This window comes from Nicotiana sylvestris, chromosome 7, assembly GCF_000393655.2.
Source record: "Nicotiana sylvestris chromosome 7, ASM39365v2, whole genome shotgun sequence".
Lineage (NCBI taxonomy): Eukaryota > Viridiplantae > Streptophyta > Magnoliopsida > Solanales > Solanaceae > Nicotiana > Nicotiana sylvestris.
Window position 1 is genome coordinate 80,094,137 of NC_091063.1, and position 19,890 is coordinate 80,114,026.

Genomic DNA, 19,890 nt, shown 5'->3' on the forward strand with positions numbered 1-19,890 from the left:
CTGAACTTCACCGGTTCAAGATGAAAACTTGGTATTATATTGTCACGACCCAAAAATCCCTCCGACGGAGTCGTGATGCACCTAGTCTCTAAACTAGGTAAGCCTAACATAAACTGAAATAATATTGATATTTACTAACTTTAAATTAAATTACTCTGAACAAATTACAATTCCCAAAACCGGTGGTACAAGTCACAAGCCTTTCTAAGCGTAGTTATACAAAATAGATACATCACTGCTCTGAAACAAAAGGAACAAATGGAAATAATGAAGGTGACTCCAAGGCCTGCGAACGTTGTAGCAGGTTTACCTTGAGTCTCCACGACAACGACCTGCACAGCTACTACCGATCAAATACCTGGATCTGTACACAAAAATGTACAGAAGTGTAGTATGAGCACTCCACGGCGGTGCCCAGTAAGTATCAAGACTAACCTCGGTGGGGTAGTGACGAGGAACTGTCCAGACACCTACTAGTCAAATAAATTGAACAGGATTTGATAATAAACTATCAACCTAAAAATTACATAGTAATATCAACAGTAGGGAAAGAACAAACTACAATCCGTAGGAACAATAAAGAGAAATACGGATGGAAACAAAGATAACCAAATAATTTAACACCAACATAGCTGGGACACAGACGAGTAAAAATATACTTAAACAAGGAAGGTGATGTCAACTCAATAAATCATATCATTTCAGATGCACAATTCCCAGTCATCTCAAACTCGATGTCTCATATCTCAACCTTAATTGCCAAACTTTTAGCACACCCGACACCTTATGCCCACATATTTGTATCTCTCTTTACACAACAATGTTCTCATGTTACTCAGTACACATGGTCCATAATCAATGCAGTTAAGATGTTCAAAGAGTCTTGTTTACATAACATAAAGTAGAGTACAACTTCTAAGCTATTTAGGAACTCAACAAGAAAAGATGAAATTATTTTTAGAAATTATTTGAATAAAGAAAGTACCATTTTCAATTAAAATACAACATCAAAAGAATTATTACCTTTATCATGAGAGTTAAATAATTTAAAACTTAGTAGAAATTTCTTTTTAAGTAAAATACAACCTCAGACGGTTTAAGGGGATATAATTGAGAAACTATTTGAATTAAAGATGTAATAATTATTGAAGATTGAAGTATATATATATATACGGTGAGGTATTGAAAACACTATAGGTTCTAACACAAAGGATCACAACAATAAAGGAATTGAAACAGTTAAAACAATTGAATTGATAACAACAAACAAATAAAGCAGCAGAAAGTGCGCGACATCACCCTTCGTGCTTTTACTCTCGTTCTCACCATACGAATCAATATTCACTTTTATTCTTTCTTGTTGTGGCATGTAACCCGATTCCAATCATATAATATTGTTGCAGCGTGCAACCCGATCCAAATCATATAATGATGTTGCGGCGTGGAACCCGATCCAAATCATATAATATTGTTGCGGCATATAACCCGATCCAAATCATATAATATTGTTGAGGCGTGCAACCCGATCCAATATGATATTGTTGCGGCGTGCAATCTGATCCAATATGATATTGTTGCGGCGTGTAACCCGATCCCATATAATATTGTTGCGGCATGCAATCCGATCCCAATATACAAATCAACACCAATCACAAAAGAATCCCAAGCAATAACATCCCGACAAGGGAACAATAGAATAACAATAATATCCCGACAAGGGAAATAATATCGTAAGCAATAACATCCCGGCAAGGGAATCAACAAGTACATAATAAGGATCACTGAAAAACCAAGAAGTACGATAACCTCAACAAAACAACAAGACATAATAAGTACGTGATAACTACACCGGTAACCACAACAATTGGACATGTAACCTATTTGCACGAAGTCATAGAGGAACTCACAATCAAGAAGTATCAAAACAATAAGGAAGACAATCACTTCAATTAAGGCAATTAAGGGCCAATGTAACACGTACGAATTAAAGGAAAGCTAACAACATCATATGGAGCACATAAAAGCAATTTAAGCAATTATTAAACCCAATCATAACAGGATACTTTCCACATAATGAACATAAGGACCTAAGAACCCTAGAGCAAAATTCCCACAAATAAGTCCGAGCACACACTTGTCACCTCACATGCACAAACTACAATTAACATAGAAGACTCAAATCCTAAGGGTAAGTTCCCCACACAAGGTTAGGCAAGATACTTACCTCAATCCGGCCAATTCAATACTCAATTTAGCTTTCCTTTACCAATTCATCAATGCTCGGCTCAATCTAGCAAAAAACGACTTGAATACATCTAACAATGCAAGAGAAAATAATTCCAATTAACAAAACTATGATTCTTATACAATTTACAAAAAGTCAACTCTCCGGGCCCACACCTCAGAACCCAACAAAATTTACAAAAATCGAATACCCATTCTGATACGAGTTCACCCATACAAAAATATTCCAATTCCGATACCATTTGGTCCTTCAAATCATCATTTTACATTTTTGAAAGATTTCACAATTTTCCCAAATTCCATCCCAAATCACGAATCAAATAATGAATTCAATGATAGATTCATGTATTCACTTACCCCGATGAATTTCTTGACAAACCTTCGAAAAATCGTCAAGATCCGAGCTCTCTAGGTCAGAATATGAAATAAAACCTTAAACCTCATATTTATAGTGCACCTCCCAGATTTTCATCACTGCTGACCGCGGTCCATCACCGCTGACCGCGGTAAATCCACCGCTACCGCGGAGAATGTTGACTGCAGTGACATAATTTAGTATTTTGACCATAACTTTCTCTACAGATGTCCAAATTATGATTTCTTCACCTTTCTAGAAACTAGATACGGAGGGTTACAACTTTAGTTTTTGAATCATCTCAAAATTCCTTGTAGATCAAAAGATATAGGCTTCCGAAGTCAGACCAATGCACCTGCAGATTCTTCCTCACCGTGGACCGCGGACCATTTTCTGCTACCGCAAAAATTCCACTGCTGTAGCAAAATATCACTGTTGACCGCGGTCCTCTCATGATCCGTAACAACTTCCGAGTGCCGAAATATCCGAACTCGCTCAAAACTCACCTCGAAACTCATCCGAGGCCCCCGGAACCTTAACCAAATGTACTAACACATCCCATAACATCATACGAACTTAGCTCCACTTTCAAATAACTTCAAACATCGCTAAGACCACGAATTAGATGCCCAAATGCATGAATATCACTATGAACTTCAAGAACCTCTAGAATTGCAACCAAGCATCCGAACCATATCAAATCAACTCCAAACGATACCAAATTTTGCAGGCAAGTCCCAAATGACATAACAGAGCTGTTCCAACTTTCGAAATCGCATTCCGACCTCGATAACATAAAATTCAACTACGGGTCAAACCTCTCCATTTTTCAAACTTCAACTTTTCCAACTTTCACCAAAAATGCCTCAAATTACCCTACGGGCCTCCAAACCCAAATCCGAACACACGCCCAAGTCCAAAATCACCATACGAAGCTACTGACATCATCCAAAACTCATTCCGGATCCGTTTACTCAAAAGTCAAATTCCGGTCAAATTCTCTCCGCTTAAACTTCCAGGACTATATTCCTTTTTTCCAATTCGACTCCGATTCATCCGAAAACTGAATTCAACCCTGCACACAAGTCGATATATATAATGTGAAGCTGCTCTTGAACTCAAGCTGCCGAACCGGATGCAGTTGTTCAAAACGACTAATCGAGTCGTTACACTTATAACAACATATAATATGAATTGGCAAATTTTTAGCCTTATATTAGGTTTGACAAAGATAGCCCCAAACAATTGGTATTACATATCCAAATCCTAAAAAAACTATTCTCTTATATATTATCTCTCAAACAATTGGCCCCGAACCGTCTGCTTACCACCTTCTTCGCCACTCACTTCTCTTCTTGTTCACTGCTTCCCTCCTCATTTCTCTCCTTATATTTATTCTTCTATCTCCTCTTTCTCTCTCATAGTCTAGAAAAAATTCTTGAAAATTATGCAAAAAATCAGTAGGATGAAAAGGTAAGATTGATCTCACATAAGAGAAAATCAGAAGCAAAAACTAAAAGAGAAAAAATACATTTCAACTTTATTTTTCTTCTCTCTCTCTCTCTCTCTCTCTCTCTCTCTCTTGTTGGATTGAACAAGTGAATGTGATTGAAATTGATTGAAAATACCTAAACGAGGATATACAAAAAATTTGAGCAAGATTAGAAGTGATTTAGACTGGTTTCAGGTAAAAAAATCAGACCTAAAAATCCAACCGCGACATGTGTATATCACATTATATATCTTGTACGTCAGTGTATATCACACACACAATTTTAAGGACCTCTGTGTATAGCGTGTATACAACACAATTTTTTTATGGGCGCCCGTGTATATCACATTGAATATCGTATATATTACACAAATTTTCATGGATATACATAGATACACATGATATACATGAGATATCACTGATGTTCATAGAGATATACACGGGATACAATAGGGAATACACACGTGGAGTCGTTTTGAACTTGAGTTTTCAATCTGAAATGTGTTATACAAATAAGAAAAAATAAAACTTTAATATACTTTTTTTATATACATATTATTATTATGTTATACACCATGATATACAAATAATATAATTATTAATGTGTTATATATATATATATATATATATATATATATGGATGTTTTAAATAAAAACTAGAAAATAATTTAAAAATATTTGGGAGTTTTTTCGGATACTACTATGAGAGAAGAGAGATAAGATTTTAAATATTTCTTTTGCTATTTTTAAGGAAAATAATTTTGATGGGACTTATTTTTAGGAGTGGCCATTAGAAGAGAGAGAATAACTATAGGCTACCATATGCCAAATCCTAAAACGTTAGCTTTTTATGCCAATTGTTGGACTTAGTTGTCATGCCATGCAGGGAGAAATTCAAAATTAGCCAGATTTATATGTGGTCATTCAAAAATAGCTACAGTTTCAAAAGTAATCGAAATTTAGCCACTTTTCATGTAAAGATAAATCTGAATAAAATTACTGTTCAAAATTCGGAAAATACTTCAGCATAATATATTGGAAATCCAATATAATATACTGGAATTTCAGTATAAGTTCCAATATAATATACTGGAGTTCTAGTATAATATAATGGTCCAACATAAAATGGTGAAAGTTCATACAAGGGTGCTCCAATCTCCAGTATATTATGCTAGAACTTTCCGTATGTTGGAGTTCCAGCATAATATACTAGAAGTTCATACACAGGTATACCGATATTCAGTATATTATGCCGGAACTTTCCGTGTTATAGTAAAATAATGACTAGTTTTTAGTGACTTTGTAAATACTGGCTATTTTTAAATGACCAATCCAAAAACTGCTATTTTTAACAAATCCCCGTTCAAGATTATGAGTATGCCCAAAACACCATACACGACCGCCAATACTGAAAGATGGACTCGAAGCCCAGGAGCGTGTCGGGGGGCCTATGTCGACCACCAATCGAATCAATTGTCAGAGTAGCCGTTTATTGAATTCCAGCTACATAACAGTAAACCAGAAATAGAGCTTGCGGAAGAGAAATGGAGGCGGCGAGTTTCACTTCAACTTCACAGTTCTTAACAGCTAAATCTTCTTCTTCTTCTTCCTCTTCGTCGACAGCATCGTATTCGTCCTATTCCTCAACTTCTCAATCTCTTTGTTCCCTACGTTACAAGCCCAATGCTAAAGCTCTGAATTGCAAATCTTCCAGAAGCTTCTCAGTCCGCGCTTCTGCCGGCGGCGCCGATGATTCTGGTATTCTCTCACTTTCTCTTTCTAATATTGACAATTAAACAATGCGCAAAATCACATACGCTGTTAATTATATCTGGAATGATATTTTTCAATTCTATGCTGGCATCGTGACGCCCCTTGTTTTATAATCATATTTTGACTGTTAAGGTTGAGTGTTTTTTTTTTTTTTTTTTTTTTTTTTTTTTGCAGTGGTAACTCTACTTGACTATGGTGCTGGCAATGTGCGAAGTCTCAGGAATGCAATTAAATATCTCGGTTTTGACATCAAAGATGTACTCTCTTCACTTTTAATTTCCTGTTACTACTTTTGTGACTTTTAGTTATTTTGAAGTACTTAAATTAGGTCTATTTGTAGGAGATTAAGAGAAATACTATTAAAAAAAGAATGTATATATGGCACTAAATACTTCCATATGCACATCACTAACATAGTTCAGAGGTACTCTTATGTTCAACCTTAACTGTTTATACGTTGAGAATCTGAGGATAAGCATGCCCCTTAATAGCTGTGTAGTCAACCGATGAATCATGAAGTAACAAGGCATGAGGAGTGATTATATAGCCAAGGCATATGGGTAACAAAACCGATGCTATTGTACCCCTTATTTGTACACTTCCTAATTGTTGTATTTTTCTTTTCTTTTATTAATAAAAACTAGCCCTAGGCGATTGCCTAGCGGATTGCCAAAAAAAAAAAAAAAAAAAAAGAATCATGAAGTAATTCTTAGGCTTTATTTTTATTTTGAGGAGGTGTGGAAAGTTTTTTACAAGAGCAAGCCAGAGCCAGAAAGGAGAAATTATCCATGTATCTTGAGGTTTTGTTGCTCTTTTCTTACCTTTATTATTTCAATGTCTTCCAGGTCCAAACACCAGAAGACATTTTGAAAGCAAAACGGCTCATTTTTCCTGGAGTTGGTGCATTTGCTCCTGCTATGGATGTGCTTAATAAGAAGGGGTAAAATTCTCACACATAATCCATAGGGATGGAATTGTTTATATGTTCAGTTGTTTTCGTTGTAAATAAACAAGTAAATTATTTTATCAATAATTTTACCCATATGAGAACTTCATAACTTGAGCATGGTTATGGGATAATACAGTCTCTCGCTCCATATATGTGCAAAATATAAGTTGTTTATTTGCTCGAGAGTAATCAAACCAGTAAATACTTACTGCAAGACGTTTTCCTCAAAAAGGTACTAATAAAGGCACAAACAAAAATATTAGAACACCAATTAAAAATATATTGTACTAATCTATTTTGGTTAAAGCTTTTGCAAAGATAAGAACATGTTTATGGAAAGTTCGTCCCTCTTTTTTGGTAATTGGTTCTCGTGTTTTATTTTTCTCGCTCCATATAAATTAGGTTTTTTTCCCTTCTCTGAAAATTACGGGGAAGAATTGTTATGCAGAATGGCTGAAGCACTTTGTGCTTATATTGAGCAAGATCGCCCATTCCTAGGCATTTGTCTTGGGCTGCAACTACTTTTTGAGTCAAGTGAAGAAAATGGACCAGGTCAGCTACTAACATTGACCTCCTAAGTTTATCGGCTTTAGACATTTCATATCAACTAGTTCTAGTGAAGTCGCTTTTATCTAACTGTAAAAAGAAACCTCATGCAGTGAGATGCTTAACTTATGGACTATGAGTTTATTGTATATTTGTAGCTATAAGAATTTATCTATGGTAAAATGAAGTTGGGCCTTCCACCGGCTTTACATTGTTACCTTGTTGATGTTATACGTGAGTCCTTTGGTTTCACTTTTCCAGTTGCAAGTAAATTTGGATGTCAATTTCTATTGCATAATCTATCTTCCAAATTCATGTCATTGTTACGTCTCCATGGCAAGAGTATAGATTTGTTTGTTTGCCTGCAATTTCATACATTGTTTTAACAGATAGCTCCTTCATTCGAGGAACTGACTCTCCAACATGTTTATCAGTAAAGGGTCTTGGTTTGATTCCTGGAGTAGTTGGACGTTTTGACTCTTCTAAAGGGATCAGAGTACCTCATATTGGCTGGAATGCACTTGATATAGCAAAAGATACTCAGATATTGGATGACATTGGAAAGTCCCATGTCTATTTCGTACATTCTTATCGGGCAACGCCGGTACTACTTTTCATTGCATAAATATATATTGATGGTGACTCCATCCTCTTTTTTCTCAGTTGCTTTTTCATTTAGTAAATTGCCAAGCAACTTAATTCAGACATTTCTCCTATTTTAGTCAGATGATAATAGAGAATGGATATCATCAACTTGCAAGTATGGTGACAATTTCATAGCATCCATTCAGAGGGGAAATGTCCATGCAGTTCAGTTTCATCCCGAGAAGAGTGGTGGTATAGTGACCTCTTTATAACTTTTTTTATGTTGGATCAATCAAATTTTATGTTTTATCTGATGAATATTGCATAGAAGGCATGGAAGCGATCATAATGTAAGCACAACAAGCCAAATGTCATTGGAGAATTTGTTAAGGAGATAGCCGATTTTTTTAATCATTAATAGTATAGCCCTTTTTACCTTTTGCATGTTATTCAAAGATACTTTAATTTGTTTTTCTCATCTTTAAAGAGTTCAGAAATAACCCTTTTAAATTTTAGTCCATTATGCTTAATCACAATACATAATATGTAAATAAAAAACGTGCACACATACACACACATATATCCCCTTAAACCGTTTAGTTTTTTTTTTTCCTTTTAATCACTATCTCCTTTAACTGCTGGGTAATGTTTCCAGATGTTGGCCTTTCTGTATTGAGGAGGTTCTTGAATCCAAAATCTGGGAGAACACAGGTATTAATGATGCTTATGACTTAATGCGGTACTTTTCAAGTTAATTGTTCAAAGTATCTAACACATGAAAGCTTCATGCAAGACAGAAGCTAGTCCAAGGGAATGCCTCTAAACTTGCAAAGAGGGTAGGTCACATTCATCATGTAGTAATTTGATTCCCGGAAACTTTTATTTAATTATGTAACACTGAAGTTTGTAATTTTTCTGACTACTCAGGTTATTGCATGTCTTGATGTAAGGACTAATGATAAAGGTGATCTGGTTGTAACCAAAGGAGACCAATATGACGTTAGAGAGCACACAAAAGAAAATGAGGTCAGTATTCGTTATTCATTAGTTAACCATCAGCTGTTCAATGTTGGAGATGGTTTTCAAACAGTTGAGAGCGGACACTATAAATTATATACATTACATAAAAATCAGAGCCAACAAAATTTATTTAGAAAAGGAGATCGTTTACGTTATCAAAAAAAGAAAGAAAAGGAGATCGTCAAGAGATGTAAAAACTAAAAAGGATTACGAGGACAATTAAGTATCGTTATTATTTTGTAAAAAAAATAAAGGGTTGTTATTCTTCCGCTAATAAAAAGGAAAAGAATTTCTAGTTCTTATTTGTTTGTCTAGTCTATTGCCTCTGAGGTTAGAAAATGGAAGCTAAAAAGCTGTAAGTTTTTCGGCTAGCAGACCTGGTGGCATAGTGAGATAAAGGTTTATGCTCGTACTTGTAAGTTGTCTAAAGGAAAAGAAAAGGAACAACAGAAAATAATGACGAAGCATGTTAACTAGATGGTTTATCGCCTCTTAAGGTTCTTGGTGTCAGGTACTTGATCCACTTGGTTAATAAATTTAGATCAGTAATCTAACTATGTACTATATGGCTATTCTGGAATACTCTGGTTCTTTGACATCTAGAATTTATGGCTCTTATGCTGAAGCCATGTGGATTTCGTACTTGATTTTAATCTTCCAAAAATTGCTCCTTTATTTGAACATTGTCTTTCCTGAAGGTGAGGAACCTTGGCAAGCCAGTGGATCTTGCTGGACAGTATTACAAGGATGGAGCAGACGAGGTTTACCTTAGCATTACCTATCCCTGCCTCCATGTTACTCTATCCCGATGATAAACTAATCAGTTGTTTTCTCTGGTTTTAGGTTAGCTTTTTAAATATTACTGCTTTCCGAGACTTCCCCTTGGGCGATCTGCCAATGTTGCAGGTCTGTTCTGTACTCTTCTTTTAGTGTTATGTAGTTAAGTATTCTGAGTAATTATTAAAATCCTTCCCAATAAAGAGAAAGGTTATGATAATTTCTGCTCCTTGATTTGCCATTTAGGTATTGAGGCATGCATCAGAGAATGTTTTTGTGCCATTAACCGTTGGAGGAGGTATTAGAGACTTCAAAGATGGAAATGGAAGGTTTATGTTTTTCTCCATAATTCTCACTTTCTTTTCCTTACTGTATGGCTATTTGCTATCCTTTTCACGCATCACTATTCGTTTGCTTTGAATCTTCCAAATTGGTTCCCTAAAACTGAGTTGAGAAATTGAATAATGTTCTTTTTGGGAACATGGATAAGGATCAAAGTTCACTAGTTGATAGATGGACTTACTTCGCAGATACTACTCTAGTTTGGAAGTTGCATCAGAATATTTTCGTTCTGGAGCAGACAAAGTTTCTATTGGAAGTGATGCCGTTTATGCTGCGGAAGAATACTTAAAATCTGGAGTATGTGATACTCATTTGTATGAAAATTACTGCTTACTTTTCCGGAGAAAAAATGCTTGCTTCCTTATTTTCTTTTATATTAACGGTACTCTGTCCTTTTGTTTGGCTTACTTTCTTTGAAGGTGAAAACTGGAAAGAGCAGCCTAGAGCAGATCTCCCGAGTTTATGGAAATCAGGTTTGGTTTGAAGCCATGTATAACTTAATGCTATTTCTTCAGATAGTTATGTCCGCTACATATTTGTTGCGTCACTATCCTAGGTTAATATCTTAGTTTGGAACTACCAAGATTTGATTTTTAATGTGTAAACTACCTTTTTCTTCTCTCTTCACGGATGAAGAGTGACTAACATAGTAGTCTATAAGTGCTTTCCCTTGTCTGCTTGCTTGCATATATGAATAACATACTCATTATTTATTGGGCAAATTGGGCAAAAATGTTATTGAATTTTGTGGTTGTATTGTGATTTTTGTAGGCAGTAGTTGTAAGCATTGATCCTCGAAGGGTGTACGTGAAGGACCCCAAAGCTGTAGAATTCAGGACTGTCAAAGTGAGAAGCCCAGGTAAATGCATTCAGATATTCTCTTCCAAGGTAATTTAGTGATTGACCTTGCATCTGGTGTTTCCGCATAGAGAGAAAAATCTTTTAAAGAAAAGAGCCTGTGGGGTATACTAGCTTGGCATTTGTATATCCTTGTAATGTCGCATTACTTTATTCATGCATACCACTGTCTTATCAGACTCGTGCCGCCAGTGAGGAAGTAAAAACAGAATCTCCTGCTTCATGTCATCTCACACTCTCACTCGACCAAGATCAAATGGCGGCAAGATGACATGAAGCAAGAGATTCTCTCAAGAAGGGAATGTTAATTCGACTGAAGTGTGTCTACTGGTTTCAGGTCCAAATGGAGAAGAATATGCGTGGTACCAGTGCACGGTGAGCAGTGAATCTTTGTGCTAAATTGCAAACCGTTATTCTTGTAATATCATTCTCTTATTGGTGTTACATGGAACATCAAGATTGTTTTTCAGGGTTGATAATTTTTATGTTTTCACCTAAAGTTCACTTCAATTCTCTATTTCTAGGTGAGTGGTGGGAGAGAAGGTCGCCCTATTGGAGCTTATGAGCTTGCAAAAGCTGTTGAAGAATTGGGAGCTGGGGAGATACTTCTAAACTGCATTGATTGTGATGGTACGTTCTTCCTGAATTTGACGCATATTTATCCTACATTACAGTTCGTGTTAGAATGAGTCTGAAGATGGTCAATAGCGTAATTTGGTGTTTCTACTGTAACAGTTGCCAAGCAACAGTAGGATATGTCCTGTTTTAAGCCTTCGTTGGTCCAGAAATTTTTCCCATTTCACAAAATGGGAAAAGTTTTCTATATAGTATTCCCAATACTCACTTTTAGTGTATTAGAAGTTCAAATTTGTGAAAAGTTAAAGAAAGCTTCATTTTTGGACCCACTTATGTTATCTTACATTGTATTTAAAATATGGTAGGAGTACTTGCTATGTTAGGCTTCTTTTGTCTGTGTAATGGTTTTTATTTTTTCTCTTTTATGTACTAATACTTTGGTAGGATCAAGGTTAGCTATTTCTATCCTTTAATTAACTTGCCTGGTGTTGTGATCCATAGTACTTGTGAACGAAACTATACCAAACCTGCATAGTTGTTCACTCTTGATTTGTAGGGATGGCAATGGGGCGGTACGGGTGCGGGGCGGTGCGTTTTTAAACAATGATATGACTTCTTTCTTTGCCTTATCAGGACAGAATTTTCATTCACCCATTAGCTCTACTCCAAAGCTTGCTGTCCTGTGGTTTATCATTTCTTCTTAGGTTAATAGATTGGTCATACAACCCGAGGGTTCCTTTTTTGCAACAATCCATTTCATGTATTAGGGCAGTAATGCCTAATATTGCTCTTTTGATATATTTTCAGGTCAGGGAAAAGGATTTGATATAGACCTAATTAAGTTGATTTCAGATGCTGTAAGCATTCCTGTGATTGCAAGCAGTGGAGCTGGAACTGTTGAACACTTCTCAGAGGTCTTCACAGAAACAAATGCATCTGCTGCTCTCGCTGCTGGAATTTTCCATAGAAAGGAGGTTAGTTGAGACTATATTAAACGGAAACCTTCTTCTCTGCAACAACAAAAACAACATGCCCAATGAATTCCCACAAGTGGGGTCTGGGGAGGGTAAGATGTACGTAGCCGTCTGGATGGGCAGCGAGATTGTTTCCGATAGACTGTTGGCTAAAGAAAGTGTGAGAAAGCACGGGAGAAAATATTATGATATTATTGACACATGTTAAACACGATACAATGAGCTATATATATATATATATATACATAACATGTCCTACTCCTAATACATATGGGATTAGGGTTATTTTTCCTATTTACATAACTATATTCTAACACTCCCCCTCAAGCTGGTGCATATAAATCATATGTACCGAGCTTGTTACATATGTAGTTAATACGAGGACCAGTGAGGGACTTGGTGAAAATATCTGCAAGCTGATCATTCGACTTCACAAACTTTGTAGCAATATCTCCCGAGAGTATCTTTTCTCTGACAAAGTGATAGTCAATCTCAATGTGTTTAGTTCTCTCATGGAACACTGGATTTGACGCAATATGAAGAGCAGCTTGATTATCACACACAAGTCCCATCTGACTAATCTCACCAAATTTCAACTCCTTGAGCAACTGTTTGATACAAATTAGCTCACATGTCGCCATAGCCATCGCTCGATATTCTGCTTTTGCACTAGACCGAGCAACCACATTCTGTTTCTTGCTCTTCCAGGACACCAAATTTCCTTCTACTAAGACACAATATCCAGACGTAGAACGTCTATCAGAAGGTGATCCTGTCCAATCAGCATCTGAGTATCCAACGATCTGTCATGGCCTCGATCCTCAAACAATAAACCTTTGCCTGGAGCTGATTTTATATACCGAAGAATGCGAACAACTGCATCCCAATGACTATCACATGGAGAATCCATAAACTGACTCACAACACTCACAGAAAAGGAAATGTCAGGTCTTGTTACTGTAAGGTAATTTAATTTACCAACCAACCGTTTATATCTTGCAGGATCGCCAAGAGGCTCCCCCTGTCCTAGCAGAAGTTTAGAATTCGGATCCATCGGAGTGTCAACAGGTCTACAACCTGTCATTCCTGTCTCCTCAAGAATATCTAAGGCATACTTTCGTTGTGAGATCACAATACCTGAGCTAGACTGAGCGACCTCAATACCCAGAAAATACTTTAGTTTGCCCAGATCCTTAGTCTGAAAGTGTTGAAAGAGATGTTGCTTCAATTTAGTAATACCATCCTGGTCATTGCCGGTACTAACAATGTTGTCAACATAGACCACTAGATAAATACAGAGACTCGAAGTAGAATGCCGATAGAATACAGAGTGATCAGCTTCACTCCGAATCATGCCAAATTCCTGGATAATTGTGCTGAACTTACCAAACAGGCTCGAGGAGACTGCTTTAGACCATAAAGTGACCGACGCAAGCGACATACAAGGTCACGAGACTCCCCCTGAGCAACAAACCCAGGTGGTTGCTCCATATAAACTTTATCCTCAAGGTCACCGTGTAAAAAAGTATTCTTAATGTCCAGCTGGTAGAGGGGCCAATGGCGAACAACAGCCATGGATAGAAAAAGGCGGACTGATGCTATCTTAGCCACGGAAGAGAAGGTATCACTGTAATCAAGCCCAAATATTTGAGTATATCCCTTGGCAACAAGACGAGCCTTAAGACGATCAACCTTACCATCCGGACCAACCCTGACTGCATACACCCAACGACAACCAACAGTAGATTTACCTGAAGGAAGAGGGGCGAGCTCCCAAGTACCACTCGTATGTAAAACAGACATCTCGTCAATCATAGCCTATCGCCATCCCGGATGAGACAATGCTTCACCTGTAGACTTAGGGATGTAAAGAATGCTTTTTTACACGATGACCTTGAGGATGAAGTTTATATAGAGCAACCACCTGGGTTTGTTGCTCAGGGGGAGTCTCGTGGCCTTGTATGTCGCTTGCGCCGGTCACTTTATGGTCTAAAGCAGTCTCCTCGAGCCTTTTCCCAAACTAACTAACATGTCTGGAATTGACGGAACAAGGGCATCAACTTGGAATTAATAGATCGCCACAGGATACTACATAACTGAGCATCGACCTTTTCCTACAGTGTTTTGGCCTTTTCATCACCTTCGCTAGCCTTTTTTTTTAAATGATCTTGAACTCCTTGACCTTTACACCACAACTCGACAGACGAAGCCCAAGCTAAGTAGTTTGAACCCGAAAGCATCGACTCCCAAAGACATCGTTGGATTATCACCAAATAACAGAAAGAATCAACTGACAACTCGCTTAAACAGATGAAGGAAACACTGTTTTTGCCGGAAAATTACTGTAGCTGCCGGAAAAAATCAGTGTAGTCGCCGGAAAAACTCAAAGTGGTCGGAATTAAAAAATAAAAATATGGATAGGGTCGGAATTTGAGGGCGATCCAACTGCTCTGAAGGAACGAAGTAAAAAACTGCCCGGAAAGTGCTCCACGCGCCGGCGCGTGGAGTAGATCTCGCCGAAAAAAAAAACCTTCTGATCGGCGCGCGAGACGGCTGCCGGAGGAGGTGTTTATTGGGGTTTGGTCACCGGGGGTTGGGGGACCTTGGGGTGGTGTTGGTTTTTGCACAACACCGATGTAAATTGTTTTGACGAAAAACAGCCCTAAAAAGGTTGCCGGAATTGAAGCACGGTGACTTTCCCAGATATTTTCTCACTGCTGCTCTAATACCATGTGAGAAAGCACGGGAAAAAATATTATGATATTATTGACACATGTTAAACACGATACAATGAGCCCTATATATATATACATAACATGTCCTACTCCTAATACATATGAGATTAGAGTTATTTTTCCTATTTACATAACTATATTCTAGCAGAAAGGATGAAAAAGAAGTAATGTCAACATGTTGTAACAACAACATGATAAAAGAAAACCGAAGTAAAGGTAGTAACTAAATGGTAGGTAATAATAGCAATCTAAGAGTAGAAAGATATCAAATTAGCTCTAATGCTACCGAACAGAGTAAGACAAAGGGAAACGCTCCCCTACCTACTAATTTTCTATCCTAATTCTTGACCTCCACAACCTCCTATTAAGGTTCATGTCCTCGGTAAACTCCAGTTGTGCCATGCCCCGCTTAATCACCTCTCCCCAAGACTTCTTAGGCCTACCTTTACCCTTCCTCCTCCTAACATGTCCGACCCATCTCAAGCTCGCCTCCCGCATCTTATCTTCCACAGGGTTCGCTCCCACCTTCACCCGAATAACTTCATCCTAATCTTATCTAACCTGGTATGCCCGCACATCCATCTCAATATCCTTATTTCAGCTATTTTCATCTTCTGGACATGAGAGTTCTTAACCGGCCAACACTCTGTCTCATAAAATATAGTTGGTCTACTGCTTTGTAGAACTTATCACACAAGACACCAGAAGCGAGCATCCACTTTATCCACCCTGCTCCAATGCGGTGCGTGACATTCTCATCAATCTCCCTATAACCTTGTATTATTGACCCAAGATACTTGAAACTTCTTCTCCTTGGGATGCCTTGTGTCTCAAGCCTCACATCCATGTCCGCTTCCTGGATAGCGTTGTTGAACTTATCAAGTACTCCGTCTTGGTCCTGCTCAACTTAGAACCTTTAGACTTTAGAGTCTGTCTTCAAACCTCTAGCCGCTCGTTAACACCACTTCGAGTCTCGTCAATTAGAACTATATCATCTGCAAATAACATACACCATGACACCTCCCCTTTTATGTGCCGCGTCAAAGCGCCTATTGCCGAGGAAAATAAAAACGGGCTAAGGGATACAATCCCATCATAACTGGGAAGTGTTTTGAGTCTCCTCCCGCTGTCCTCACCCGTGTCTTAGCTCCATCATACATGTCCTTAATCACCCTAATGTAGGCCACATGCACACCTTTCGCCTCCAATTACCTCCATTTCGGGACTTTGTCATATGCTTTCTCCCGGTCACTGAACACCATATGCAAGTCCTTCATTGTCCTATAATGCTCCACCAATCTTCTCACCAGATAAATGGCTTCCGTAGTTGAACGACCCGGCATGAAACTGAACTGGTTCTTGGAAATAGACACTCCTCCTCACCCTTCCACCACCCTCTCCCAAACTTCATCGTATGGCTTAGTAGCTTGGTACCTCTATAATTGTTGCAATTCTGGACATCACCCTTGTTCTTGTACAACGGAATCATCGTACTCCACCTCCACTCTTCAAGCATCTTCGTCGTCCTGAAAATGACGTTAAACAACCTAGAGAGCCATTCCAAGCCTACCTTGCCTGTGCTTTTCCAGAATTCTACAGGGATTTAGTTTGGCCTGGTCGCTCTACCTCTTCTCATCCTACGCATCGCCCCTCGACCTCCCCCACCCTTATACAATACCCAAAATCTTGATGACTCATGGAGTGCTCCAAATCTCCCAGCACAATGTCCCTCTCTCCCCCTTCATGCAAGAGTTTATAGAAGTATGATTGCCATCTCCGCCTAATATGTGTCTCATTCATCAAAATTCTACCCTCCTCGTCTTTTATGCACTTCACTTGATCTTGATCACGGCCTTTCTTTCTCTCACTTTGGCCAGCTTGTACAACTTCTTATCCCCGCCTTTCTCCCCAATCTCTTCATACAAATGTCCAAATGTTGTAGTCTTAGCCGCAGTAACCGCTAACTTCGCCTCCTTCTATACCTTCTTATAACCCTCTTCTCCACTCATCTATGCTCTTTACTAGCTTCAAATACGCCACTTTTTTGGCTTCCACTTTTCCTTGGACCTTTCATTCCACCATCAATCCCCTATGTGGCCACCGGAGAAACCTTTCGAGACACCTAACACCTCTTTTGCAGCTTCTCTAATACAGTTCTCTGTCATGGTCCACATACAACTCGTGTCCCACTACTCCTCCAGGCCCCCATAGCTAGTAACTTCTCCCCTAACTCCTGAGCTTTATCCTTAGTCAAGGCAACCCACCTGATCCTCGGTAGACTAGACACAACCCTCTTCTTCTCTGCCTTTTAAGTTATTTTAATATTCAGTACCGGTGTTAGCTCGATAACAATGTTGATAGATTAAAGAAGTTAGATGAAAAAAACACATGAATCTTGGATAATCAATGAGAGGTGGATGCTAATGTTTCTGAAAGCCATGCACCTTCTCGAAGAAAGCAGATATCTTCTGTTTGAGCCTCACCTAAAGGGGCGTTTTTTATCTTCTAAAATGGATCTAAGAGATATCTGCCGCTTGTGAGCATCATTAACCTCACTTAAAAAGTGCTTTTTATTTCTTCCGGAAATGCATCTATTGCTTGTGTTAAAGGAAGCTGAATACAAAAAAAGTGATAAGCATTTAATGAAATGCCTATGCTTACACCTTAAAACATTGTAATTAGTGGAATCTCATTTATCAACTACTAAAATCTTTTAGGCTATCAAGCATCCGAGGAAAGATTGAGTGAAGTTGCATATTTTGCAGTACTTTTTAGTTTCAGCAATACACTTTGATAATATTTGTTTAGGTTGTGTCGCCAAAACCCTTTCATGTCCGCACTTAAGATAGTCTATGAAGTTACATCCAGACACCCTACCCCTGCTACGGAGTAATATACATACATGTAATATGGATCTCTGACTGACCTGGGCTGTATAATTTGTCTCCTGAATTTCAGGTTCCTATTCCATCCGTGAAAGAGCACCTGGTAAAGGAAGGCATAGAGGTTAGAATGTAACAAAATATTGCTCCTCAGCAACTCGATCTGTCAATCCTTATCGGTAGATGTCTATAAAATAATTTATTGTCTCTACAAGGAAAGCCTCTTTCAGTATCTTGCACTTTTCGAGTCTCATGCCAATTTTGAGCAGGTTATTATTTGTATAATTATCATTTTTGTAAACGTCTTAAACAAAACATCAGGTTTTACTTGAGCATGTCTGTGTGGGTGTTAGTCCAGAATGTCATGGCGGTTGATTGTGACTTAGAAGGCTTAGTGATTCAGAAGCTCTTGATTGCATCCTGGAAATGAGAGGCAATGTCATCGATCCAATTAATAGCTATAGCGAATAAAGTATCAACTAGAATAAATATACGTTTCTTAGGTACTGCCATACTGTCTTTTGATCTTGAGCCCTTGAGAATGAGTTTATTCCCCACAAAATGAATTTGTCTTAGATTATTAGGGAGCTGAAATGCAAAAGTAAAGGTCCAACTTTTACGTGTTAAAAGCGAGTTAGACAGATGTTCACTTGGGTAAGGAAATCAGAGGATATTGTCGCTTCAGGGGTTATTCCTTATTTCTTCTTTCACTGCCTTAGAATTATGCATTTAAAACCATAGCTAAGTTCGGACATTCATCAATCTTGATCCTCGTAAGTTGCAAGCCTAGAAGACAAGCGGGCTGTGCTATCAGCTATTTTCTATCTTTTGATGCATTAGAGCATATCAAGCGCTTAAATATTGAAGGCAAAATGATTGGTTAACCTGCAGGGAATTCATATTTATTGTATACCATCTTCCGTTTTCCTCCTACCATACAACCATAGAGGCGCAATTAATATAAGAGCACCATCAACCTTTTCTTTTTGTGAACAAGAGTAACAGTGCAAAGTATTAAAAGCGGGGCAATAGCCTCATGGCATGAAGAACATATGCAACAACGGATGAATTTTCAAATAGTGGGGCCAACTAAGGATGAATTTTCAAACGTGTATTAATTCCAATGCACAAGAAAATACTGAAGCCAAAAGAGCTGAAGGGCAGAAATGCAAAAAGTCCCAATTCAAATACAATTAAAGTTGGTATAATAATATATTCAAACAAGAAATAAGCATCCTTCAGCATCATGAAAAGCAAATGGATATTCTAAACCCACTATTATTTGTAGGGGTGGGGTCAAATTGGATATTATGATAATTTCGGTTTGGATTTCTTATTTTTGGATTGAAGATTCAATCCAAATAAGCTTGGATTGGATATTTAAAGTTCGGTTTCGGATTAATCGATTTGAATATTTCGAATTTTCAGTTTTGAGCCTATAAATTGGGTTTTCTTCTTCCTATAAAAATATTCATGTAAATTGGTAAGAATTGCACGGGGCATCCTATTTGGTCGCCCCATTTAACCTATATCTATTTTTTTAATTTTTTTTAATTTGTACTCACTTTTCTTCTTCTGCTGCTGCTTTTGGTGCTGCTATGAAACCTCAGTTCATGGGGTGATTGCCATAAATATGTTTATCAGATTATTTAAAAATAAATTATAAATAATTACGTAAGTTATAATGCTCCTCAACGCAAATTTATTGTCTACAACAGCCTAATAATAAGTCATACGACATTGATCAAGAAAATTGGTAATATTAGAATAAGATAAATAAAT

At 37.7% G+C, this 19,890-nt stretch overlaps 1 protein-coding gene across 1 annotated transcript; it reads left to right on the forward strand.

Moving 5' to 3' along the window:
• The first annotated feature begins 5,513 nt into the window (after positions 1-5,513).
• Positions 5,514-18,443, forward strand: LOC104224117 (imidazole glycerol phosphate synthase hisHF, chloroplastic). Its single transcript, XM_009775701.2, has 19 exons — positions 5,514-5,849; positions 6,039-6,121; positions 6,710-6,804; positions 7,262-7,365; positions 7,794-7,963; positions 8,082-8,196; positions 8,600-8,655; positions 8,742-8,780; positions 8,872-8,970; positions 9,663-9,725; positions 9,808-9,870; positions 9,988-10,070; positions 10,272-10,380; positions 10,503-10,556; positions 10,855-10,942; positions 11,279-11,316; positions 11,466-11,571; positions 12,325-12,491; positions 18,185-18,443. The coding sequence occupies exons 1-19, from the start codon at positions 5,636-5,638 to the stop codon at positions 18,242-18,244; spliced, it is 1,806 nt and encodes a 601-aa protein (XP_009774003.2). The 5' UTR covers positions 5,514-5,635; the 3' UTR covers positions 18,245-18,443.
• Positions 18,444-19,890: the final 1,447 nt, after the last annotated feature.

Coding starts and splice junctions, on each gene's coding strand:
- LOC104224117 (XM_009775701.2), top strand. CDS start 5,636: ATGGAGGCGGCGAGTTTCACTTCAACTTCACAGTTCTTAACAGCTAAA. Junction 5,850..6,038: donor CGGCGGCGCCGATGATTCTG/GTATTCTCTCAC, acceptor TTTTTTTTGCAG/TGGTAACTCTACTTGACTAT. Junction 8,197..8,599: donor TCATCCCGAGAAGAGTGGTG/GTATAGTGACCT, acceptor TAATGTTTCCAG/ATGTTGGCCTTTCTGTATTG.